General features: G+C 50.0%; 1 protein-coding gene across 1 annotated transcript; it reads left to right on the top strand.

Annotated features, from left to right (window-relative positions):
* Positions 1-10,714: 10,714 nt before the first annotated feature.
* Positions 10,715-11,668, top strand: LOC146058600 (olfactory receptor 4B13-like). The gene has a single exon (XM_083170874.1). The coding sequence runs from the start codon at positions 10,715-10,717 to the stop codon at positions 11,666-11,668; it is 954 nt and encodes a 317-aa protein (XP_083027000.1).
* Positions 11,669-12,513: the final 845 nt, after the last annotated feature.

Genomic DNA, 12,513 nt, shown 5'->3' with positions numbered 1-12,513 from the left:
CACTGCCCGGGTCCATCAGACTCACACAGCTGATCACACTGGCCGGGTTCATCGGACAAACACAGCTGATCACACTGGCCGGGTCCATCAGACACACACAGCTGATCACACTGGCCAGGTCCATAGGACACACACAGCTGATCACACTGGCCAGGTCCATCGGACACACACAGCTGATCACACTGGCCGGGTTCATCACACACACACAGCTGATCACACTGGCCGGGTCCATCAGACACACACAGCTGATCACACTGGCCAGGTCTATCAGACACACAGCTGATCACACTGGCCGGTCCATCGGACACACACAGCTGATCACACTGGCCGGGTCCATCAGACACACACACAGCTGATTACACTGGCCGGGTCCATCAGACACACACAGCTGATCACACTGGCCAGGTCTATCAGACACACAGCTGATCACACTGGCCGGGTCCATCAGACACACACAGCTGATCACACTGGCCGGTCCATCGGACACACACAGCTGATCACACTGGCCGGGTCCATCAGACTCACACAGCTGATTACACTGGCCGGGTTCATCAGACAAACACAGCTGATCACACTGGCTGGGTCTATCAGACACACACACAGCTGTTCACACCGTATGGGTCCATCACACACACACAGCTGATCACACTGGCCGGGTCCCTCAGACACACACAGCTGATCACACCGGACGGGTCCATCAATCACACACACAGCTGATCACACCGGCCGGGTCCACCAGACACACACAGCTGATCACACTGGCCAGGTCCATCAAACACACACACAGCTGATCACACTGGCCGGGTCCATCAGACACACACAGCTGATCACACTGGCCGGGTCCATCAGACACACACAGTTGATCACACTGGCCGGGTTCATCAGACACACACAGCTGATCACACTGGCCGGGTCCATCAGACACACACAGCTGATCACACTGGCCGGGTCCATCAAACACACACACAGCTGATCACACTGGCCGGGTCCATCAGACACACACAGCTGATCACACTGGCCGGGTCCATCAGACACACACAGTTGATCACAATGGCCGGGTACATCAGACACACACAGCTGATCACACTGGCCGGGTCCATCACACACACAGCTGATCACATCGGCCGGGTCCACTGGACACACACAGCTGATCACACTGGCCAGGTCCATCAGATACACACTAAGCTGATCAGACTGGCCGGGTTGATCGGTCACCCAGAGCTGATCACACTGGCCTGGACCATCAGACACATACAGCTGATCACACTGGCCGGGTCGATCAGACACACACAGCTGATCACACTGGCCGGGTCGATCAGACACACACAGCTGATCACACTGGCTGGTCCATCAGACACACACAGCTGATCACACTGGCCGGGTCCATCAGACACACACAGCTGATCACACTGGCGGGGTCCATCAGACACACACAGCTGATCACACTGGCCGGGTCCATCAGACACACACAGCTGATCACACTGGCCGGGTCCATCAGACACACACACAGCTGATCACACTGACCGGGTCCATTAGACACACACAGCTGATCACACTGAAAGGGTCCATCATACACACAGCTGATCACACTGAAAGGGTCCATCATACACACACAGCTGATCACACTGAACGGGTCCATGAGACACACACAGCTGATCACACTGACCGGGTCCCTTAGACACACAGTGGATCAAACTGAGCGGGTCCATCGGGCACACAGAGCTGATCACACTGGCCGGGTCCATCAGAAACACACAGCTGATCACAGTGGCTGGGTCTATCGGACACACACAGCTGATCACACTGGCTGGATCCGTCAGACACACACAAAAACACACACAGTTGATCACACTAGCCGGGACTATCACACAAACACACAGCTAATCACACTGGCCATGTCCATCGAACACACACAGCTGATCACCCTGCCCGAGGCCATCACGCACAGCTTATCACACTGGTTGGGTCATTTAGAAACACACACAGCTGATCACACTGGCCTGTGGTCCATCAGACACACAAAACTAATCACACTGGCCGGGTCCATCAGACACACACACAGCTGATCACACTGGCCAGGTCCATCGGACACAAACAGCTGATCACACTGGCCTGGTCCATCGGACACACACAGCTGATCACACTGGTCTGGTCCATCGGACACACACAGCTGATCACACTGGCCGGGTGCATCGGACACACTCAGCTGATCACACTGGCTGAGTCCGTCAGACACACACAAACACTTGATCACACTGGCCAGGTCCATCGGACACAAACAGCTGATCACACTGGCCTGGTCCATCGGACACACACAGCTGATCACACCGGCCGGGTCCATCGGACACACACAACTGATCACACTGGCCGGGTCCATCGGACACACACAGCTGATCACACTGGCCGGGTCCATCGGACACACACAGCTGATCACACTGGCCGGGTCCATCAGACACATACAGCTGATCGAACTGGCCGGGTCCATCAGACACACGCACAGCCTATCCCACTGGCCGTGTCCATCAGACACACACACAGCTGATCACACTGGCCAGGTACATGAGACACACACAGCGGATCACACTTGCTGGGTCCATGAGACACACACAGCATATCACACTGGCCGTGTTCATGAGACACACACAGCAGATCACACTGGCTGGGTCCATCAGACACACACATAGCTGATCACACTGGCCGGGTCCATCACACACACACAGCTGATCACACTGGACAGGTCCATCAGACAAACACAGATGATCACACTGGCCGGGTCCATCAGACACACAGCTGATCACACTGCCCGGGTCCATCAGACTCACACAGCTGATCACACTGGCCGGGTTCATCGGACAAACACAGCTGATCACACTGGCCGGGTCCATCGGACACACACAGCTGATCACACTGGCCGGGTTCATCACACACACACAGCTGATCACACTGGCCGGGTCCATCAGACACACACAGCTGATCACACTGGCCAGGTCTATCAGACACACAGCTGATCACACTGGCCGGTCCATCGGACACACACAGCTGATCACACTGGCCGGGTCCATCAGACACACACACAGCTGATTACACTGGCCAGGTCCATCAGACACACATAGCTGATCACATTGGCCGGGTCCATCAGACACACATAGCTGATCACACTGGCCCGGTCCATCAGACACACACAGCTGATCACACTGGCCGGGTCCTTCAGACACATACTGCTGATCACACTGGCCCGGTCCATCATAAACTACAGCTGATCACACTGCCCGTGTCCATCAGACACACGCACAGCCTATCCCACTGGCCATGTCCATCAGACACACACACACAGCTGATCACACTGGCTGGGTCCATGAGACACACACAGCGGATCACACTGGCCGTGTTCATGAGACACACACAGCTGATCACACTGGCTGGGTCCATCAGACACACACATAGCTGATCACACTGGCCGCGTCCATCAGACACACACAGCTGATCACACTGGACGGGTCCATCAGACACACAGCTGATCACAATGGACGGGTCCATCAGACAAACACAGCTGATCACACTGGCCGGGTCCATTGGACACACTCAGCTGATCACACTGGCCGGGTCCATCAGACACACACAGGTTATCCCACACACAGCTGAACACACTGGCCGGGTACATCAGACACACACAGCTGACCACACTGGCCGGGTCCATCGGACACACACAGCTGATCACACTGGCGGGTCCATCAGACACACAGCTGATCACACTGGCCGGGTTGATCGGTCACACAGAGCTGATCACACTGGCCTGGTCCATCAGACACACACAGCTGATCACACCGGCCGGGTCCATCAGACACACACAGTTGATCACACTGGCCGGGTCCATCAGACACACATAGCTGATCACACTGGCGGGTCCATCAGACACACACAGCTGATCACACTGGCCGGGTCCATCACACACACAGCTGATCACACTGGCCGGGTCCATCAGACACACACAGCTTATCACACTGGCCGGGTCCATCAGACACACACAGCTGATCACACTGGCCGGGTCCATCAGACACACACACACACACACACAGGTGATCACACTTGCCAGGTCCATCACACAAACACACAGCTGAGCACACTGCCGGGTCCATTGAACACACACAGCTGATCACACCGGCCATGGCCAGGTCCATCAGCCAGGTCCACAGCTGATCACACTGGCCGGGTCCATCAGACATAAGCAGCTAATCACACTGGCCGGGTCCATCAGACACACAGCTGATCACACTGGCCGGGTCCATCAGACACACACACAGCTGATCACACTGGCCGGGTCCATCAGACACACAGCTGATCACGAAGAAACAAAGTTATTCACAAGGAATAATCAGGCGCCTGGTGTAGAGCTGAACCTCCAATTAAAGCAGCTGCTCAGGTGTGGGGGTAGTCACTCCCCACTTTAATGAAAGCGAAAAAAGGGAAGACACGCACTAGGCGAATTGTTCCGAATTGTCATCCTTTGACAAACAAGCCAAGGATTTAATTACTGCCTTCCAGGACTGTGGATATCCATCCCAGTTAGTACAGGAAGCCTATAAATTTGGTAGAGAGAGGGATAGAGATTCCCTCCTTTGTGACGAACGCTCTAAAAATCCCCTCCCGACAAGAAATAATCAGATCTCATTTATCTCTACGTTTAATAGAAATTATCAGGATATACAAAAAATTATAAGAAAGAATCACTCGATACTAAAACAAGATCCCCTGTTAAGAGAGTTGTTACCCCCTCAAACCTCCTTCATCTTCAGAAAAAACAAATCACTAAAGAACCTCTTGGCCCCTAGTTGCTTGAAAGATCCCAAAGTAACCTCTAAAATATCTACCATCTCTTCAGATTGGCTCCCAACAAAACCCTTAGGGTGTTATAAGTGTGGTGGCAACCAATGTATTACATGCAACTTTATAACCAATAAATTGACTATAATAAATACACCTACAGAAAAAATCAATATAAAAGGATTTGTAAACTGTAATACATCGTTTGCCATCTATCTTCTCACCTGTCCCTGTAATTTAAAATACGTGGGCAGGACCACCCGACCTTTGAGGACTAGGTTCCTTGAACATCGTCGCAATATCCTCAAGGGTTCCTTATTACTTAGTGTCTCCAGACATTTTTTTGAATATCATGAAAAAGATCCTAAACATCTGAAATTAACAGGACTGGAACATATCCCACCCACAAAAAGGGGCGGGGATAGGTTCCGAACTTTATGTAGACAGGAAATTTTTTGGACCTTTAAAATGGACTGCCTTTTCCCAAGGGGTCTGAACGAAGCAATGGAACTCAATATTGTTCTTTAATATAATCTGGTTATACTAAATATATGTACATGTCATATCAAATTTTTCACAATACGCATCCTCTGGTTGTTATATACATTTTCAAATGATTGGATATACCAAGTATTTTATCCGACTGCAGTATTATGATTTTCACCATTACTCCTTCCTACCTATGTGTGAAGAGAAATCATTTTCCTTTACACACACATAATATATTGCTCGCTATTTCCCTGATGAGGTCCTTTTTCAAATGAGAATGATTACAATGTGATAATGCAGATATTTTTGCCCAGTTGAGAGTCACAATAGATCCAATGTAGTTTACATCCATCTTGATAACTCTATAATGTTTGGAAACTAAGAGCTGTTTCTATTATTGTTATGTATCCTGTAACTATTGTGTCATTTACCTATCTTTCCTAATGATGTTTTTTTTTTTTTTTCCACTCCTCTAATCTATGCAATGTATTCTTAAGAGGAAATGAATCTTTTTAAGAAATTACTGAGACAAATATCTCAAAAGGTCTAAAACATTTGTTACTCAACAGTATTTCTTTTAAAACTTTTGTTTTCCTTAAATATTATCCCACAAAAATATGCTTAAAATTATGTGACATTCATTTGGAACGCATGTGCGCTCCATTACATATGAGGCATTTAGTTCCGCTTGAGTCAACGTATGACGTATTGTCATGTGACCTTCTACTGTTTCCAGCTACGTTTCTGGCCCCAGACGTTTCACCTATCACCATGGTTACATTTCCATGGTGATGGTACTGACGTCCGCCCTACACGCACAGAGCGTACTGACGTATGTATCACTTCCAGAATGGAAGCGGAAGTGATCCGTTCTCATGGGTGGAACGCATAAGCGTTCCACCGCTTTAATAACGTTTATTACTGAAACTATATAGCGATCATCTGCACACACCTTCCTTCTATTAGAAGCGTTGTACTACCTCACTCTCAGTAAAGTGAGATCGTCACTATATTGTGTACTTTAGATGCATTTCTTTTAGCTATGCTGTCATCTCTCCGATCACGTGATCTGGCTCTGGTCACGTGACCGGAATCACTAATACAGATAATATTTCGTTTTATGGTCTTCTATTGTGTTTTTTTTACGTTACATCAAATGTTTTTAATTTTTTATTATGATGTATGTCTGCCTTCTTATCCTTATACTAATTTGTATTATGGTTTATGAAATAAAATGATAAGTGTATTTCACAGGTGTATTGATTCCCCCATTAGCAGGGGTATATATACCTGTACCTGGTAACCAGTTCCCCACACCTTTGATAAAGCTGCAGGACGCAGTGAAACGCGTTAGGTGACCCTCCTCAAACCTCTGGACTTCACTGTGGACATTTCACTATATGTGAACACTACCATCCTTAATCCCCACTGTGGTTTCTTCAAACGGCGGACACCGTGGTCAGCAACTCCTGGTTACAACATCCACACCAGTGTGAGTCGCTGTAGACATGGAAGCCTTACCCACCATAGCAACATATACTGGGCATTTCGTTTTGGACCCTCCGGCGATCTGAGACCAAGAATTTACATCTTCTCTCGCTGTTCAATTAGAGGACTGACTCCATCCGAATTCAACCATTTCCTCCAGTGGCCACTCCATCTGGCCATTTACATCGTGAGGACTCCCAGTCTCGCTACAATTCCCGTGGGACATCATTGTTCATTCTGGTAATGTGCACTTACCTGATCCTCAATAAGTGAACCATAGACTCCACAGTTTTGTCCATTGAGACGAGGATTCATATTCTTCAATTTTATCCCTTAATTATTGGTTATATTAATTCCAATTTACGTTTATCTCCCCACCCTATTCTTTTTATTCATTTATATTATTGTATTATTTGTATGCATTTTTAACAGTAAAATTGTTACCTTTACACCCAGTGGCATTATTCATTGTGTTAAGCGCTGCTCGACTCGCCTAGTGCGTGTCTTCCCTTTTTTTACACAGCTGATCACACTGGCCAGGTCCATCAGACACACAGCTGATCACACTGGCCGGGTCCATCGGACACACACAGCTGATCACACTGTCCGGGTCCATCAGACACACACAGCTGATCCCACTGGCCATGTCCATCAGACACACACACAGCTGATCACACTGGCCGGGTCCATCAGACACACATAGCTGATCACACTGGCCGGGTCCATTAGACACACACAGCTGATCACACTGGTCGGGTCCATCAGACATACACAGCTGGTCACACTGGCCGGGTCAATCAGACACACAGCTGATCACACTGGCTGGGTCCATCATCTACACACAGCTGATCACATAGGCCGGGTCCATCAGACACACACAGCTGATCACACTGGTCGGGTCCATCGGGGACACACAGCTGATCACACTGGCCGGGTCCATCGCTTGCACACAGCTGATCACACTGGCCGGGTCCATCAGACACACACAGCTGATCACACTGGCCGGGTCCATCAGACACACACAGCTGATCACACTGGCCGGGTCCATCAGACACACACAGCTGATCACACTGGCCGGGTCCATCATACACACCGCTGATCACACTGGCCGGGTCTATCAGACACACACAGCTGATCACGCTGACCGGGTCAATCGTACATACACAGCTGATCACACTGGCCGGATCCATTGTGCACACACAGCTGATCACACTGGCCATGTCTATCAGACACATACAGCTGATCACACTGACCGGGTCCTTCGGACACACACAGCTGATCACACTGGCGGGGTCCATCAGACACACACAGCTGATCACACTGGCCGGGTCCATCAGACACACAGCTGATCACACTGGCCGGGTCCATCGGACACACACAGCTGATCACACTGTCCGGGTCCATCAGACACACACAGCTGATCCCACTGGCCATGTCCATCAGACACACACACACAGCTGATCACACTGGCCGGGTCCATCAGACACACACACAGCTGATCACACTGGCCGGGTCCATCAGACACACACACAGCTGATCACACTGGCCGGGTCCATCAGACACACATAGCTGATCACACTGGCCGGGTCCATTAGACACACACAGCTGATCACACTGGTCGGGTCCATCAGACATACACAGCTGATCACACTGGCTGGGTCCATCATCTACACACAGCTGATCACATAGGCCGGGTCCATCAGACACACACAGCTGATCACACTGGTCGGGTCCATCGGGGACACACAGCTGATCACACTGGCCGGGTCCATCGCTTGCACACAGCTTATCACACTGACCGGGTCCATCGCTCGCACACAGCTGATCACACTGGCCATGTCCATCATACACACCGCTGATCACACTGGCCGGGTCTATCAGACACACACAGCTGATCACGCTGACCGGGTCCATCGTACATACACAGCTGATCACACTGGCCGGATCCATTGTGCACACACAGCTGATCACACTGGCCATGTCTATCAGACACATACAGCTGATCACACTGACCGGGTCCTTCAGACACACAGCTGATCACACTGGCGGGGTCCATCAGACACACACAGCTGATCACACTGGCCGGGTCCATCAGACACACACAGCTGATTACACTGGCCGGGTCCATCAGACACACACAGCTGATCACACTGGCCGGGTCCATCAGACACACACAGCTGATCACACTGGCCGGGTCCATAGGATACACAACTAATCACACTGGCCGGGTCCATCGGACACACACAGCTGATCACACTGGCCGGGTCCATCGGACACACACAGCTGATCACACTGGCCGGTTCCATCGGACACACACAGCTGATCACACTGGTCGGGTCCATCGGACACACACAGCTGATCACACTGGCCGGTCCATCAGACACACACAGCTGATCACACTGGCCGGGTCCATCAGACACACACAGCTGATCACACTGGCCTGGTCCATCAGACACACACAGCTGATCACACTGGCCTGGTCCATCAGACACACACAGCTGATCACACTGGTCGGGTCCATCAGACACACACAGCTGATCACACTGGCCAGTCCATCAGACACACACAGCTGATCACACTGGCCGGGTCCATCGGACACACAACTGATCACACTGGCTGGGTCCATCAGACACACACAGCTAATCACACTGGCCGGGTCCATCAGACACACACAGCTGATCACACTGGCCGGGTCCATCAGACACACACAACTGATCACACTGGCCGGGTCCATCAGACACACACAGCTGATCACACTGGCCGGGTCCATCGATTACACACAGCTGATCACACTGGCCGGGTCCATCAGACACACACAGCTGATCACACTGGCCGGGTCCATCAGACACACACAGCTGATCACACTGAACGGGTCCATCAGACACACACAGCTGATCACACTAGCGGGGTCCATCATACACACACAGCTGATCACACTGGCCGGGTCCATCAGACACACACAGCTGATCACACCGTCCGGGTCCATCAGACACACACAGCTGATCACACTGGCCGGGTCCATCAGACACACACAGCTGATCACACTGACCGGGTCCATCAGACACACGCAGCTGATCACACTGGCCGGGTCCATCAGACACACACAGCTGATTACACTGGCCGGGTCCATCACACACACACAGCTGATCACACTGGCCGGGTCCATCAGACACACAGCTGATCACACTGGCCGGGTCCATCGGACACACACAGCTGATCACACTGGCCGGGTCCATCAGACACACACAGCTGATCACACTGGCCGGGTCCATCGGACACACACAGCTGATCACACTGGCCGGGTCCATCAGACATACACAGCTGGTCACACTGGCCGGGTCCATCAGACACACAGCTGATCACACTGGCCGGGCCCATCAGACACACACACAGCTGATCACACTGGCCGGGTCCATCGGACACACACAGCTGATCCCACTGGTCGGGTCCATCAGACATACACAGCTGATCACATTGGCCGGGTCCATCAGACACACAGCTGATCACATTGGCCGGGTCCATCAGACACACACAGCTGATCACACTGGCCGGGTCCATCATCTACACACAGCTGATCACACAGGCCGGGTCCATCAGACAAACACAGCTGATCACACTGGCCGGGTCCATCGCTCACACACAGCTGATCACATTGGCCGGGTCCATCAGACACACAGCTGATCATACTGGCCGGGTCCAGCAGCTAATTAGTGTGTAAGAAATGTTTGCTAACGATTGCACTTTTCTAAACAGAGAGATGAAAACAGAAGTCACTAATTAGTCCGTCTGCAAGAACCTAACTAGAGGAATTCTCCGAGGAGAGGAAACAGGTTTATAAAGAGCAGGAAAATCATCTGCACATATTGTACATAGGGCTGAGGTCACACCATTATCATATAGAACCGGATTAGAGATTATGAAATTGCTTCAAAATGGAACAGGGCTGGAAAACATTTCCAGGACCAATTTTGTGTTCCTCGGTCTCCTGGAGATGGAGAAATATAGATACCTGTATTTCGTGTTAGCCTTTAGCATCTATATAATAACCATGTTCCTAGGCTGCCTCATTGTCTACGTTATTTGGGCTGAGGAGAGCCTACATGAGCCCATGTACATTTTCATAGGTAACCTGATTCTCAATGGAGTCTTTGGGAACACGTCTATCTTCCCACAAGTGTCAATGTACCTGCTGCTGAGACTCTCCACCATTTCTCTGTCCGGCTGTCTCGCCCAGATATTCTGTGTACACAGCTATCTTACAGTGGAATTACTCACGTTCACAATCATGGCGTATGACCGATATTTGGCCGTGGGTCAGCCATTGAGATACGTCGCCTTGATGACAAACAGAAAGGCAAAAAAATATATATCGATCATCTGGATTGTCGGCTTTATACGTATTCTGTTTCCGGTGGTATTGGCGATAAACTACAAATTTTGTGGTTTGAACATTAATAATATTTTCTGTGACAATATGTCGCTGGTCAGACTGGCCTGTGACAAATACCTTCTAAAGAACAACATTGGACTGATTGAAATATTACTTTTTGTGCTGTGTTTCCTCCTAATTAGCATTTATTATTACATCAGGACCCTGTGGATCTGCCTAACGAGCTCCAGATCTGCGTCTATGAAGGGCGTGAATACATTGGTAACGCACATGATTACATTCTTCGTCTATATGACGGCATCAATGTTCTTATATCTCCGCTACAGACTGAATGGTGGAAACTTGTCCACCGCTATTCATGTCGCACTTTCCAATACCGGAATTCTCCCTTCCTTCATTGTGAACCCGATTGTGTACGGGATAAGGATGGAAGCTTTAAAGAGAAAAATAATACACAATTTGCAGAAATATATTTATTAAACAGATTTTGAACCCAAAATGCCTGTAATTATAAATTACCTTCTTCAGATTTGATTATGTCATGTTAAGGCAGCCCGTTGCCAAGTGGTAAGCATTGCTGACCCACATGGAGGGAACTTTTTTTTTGTACATGTGTTACTATGAGGTAAATTTATTAAAGCTTCAACAAATAGAAAGAGAAGATGTTGTCTGTAGCAACCAGATTCTGTCTATCATTTCTCTATTGCATCCTAGAATGGGATGCAGTTAAAATCCCGGCGGTCGGGATCCCGGCGTTCAGAATCCCGACGCCGGAATCCCGACCGCTGAAATCCCGACACTTTCTCCCTCCGTGGGTGTCCACGACACCCCTGGAGGGAGAATAAATTAGCGTGCCGAGCGCAGCGAGGCACCGGGCCCGCTGCGTGGCGAGCGCAGCGAGCCCGCAAGGGGGGGCGATCCACGTCCCCCCCTTGTCGGGATTTCGGCAGTCGGGATTCCGGTGTCGGGATTCTGAACACCGGGATCCCGACCGCCGGGATTTAATACTGCTCCCCCTAGAATCTGTGGGGTGTGTTGTCTGTTGTGTATGTGTGTGTATGTTTGTGTATCAGGCAATTACAAAAGAGATTTAGAATTTATTATAAAGAGCAAAAGTGAAGGCATTGCCGATAGCAACCAGATTCTAGCTGTAAAATAAAATACTGTACATTCTATATAAGGCTTCTTATTCAGAACATTCAGTTTTGCAAGGGTTTACAAGTCTTGGGCAACAAATTTGACACTCATCAAAGGGGGGGGGGGTCATTAGCATATGACCCACAGGTATTTTGCCTTGCCCAACACTGCATGGAATACACTGGCAA

This window comes from Crinia signifera, chromosome 2 (genome assembly GCF_055691185.1).
Source record: "Crinia signifera chromosome 2, ASM5569118v1, whole genome shotgun sequence".
NCBI classification, from domain to species: domain Eukaryota; kingdom Metazoa; phylum Chordata; class Amphibia; order Anura; family Myobatrachidae; genus Crinia; species Crinia signifera.
Note: the sequence above shows the minus strand (reverse complement) of the source record. Positions and strands in the feature narration are given on the sequence as shown.

What these genes read in the sequence shown, in the direction of transcription:
- LOC146058600 (XM_083170874.1), top strand. Translation starts at nt 10,715, where the DNA reads ATGAAATTGCTTCAAAATGGAACAGGGCTGGAAAACATTTCCAGGACC.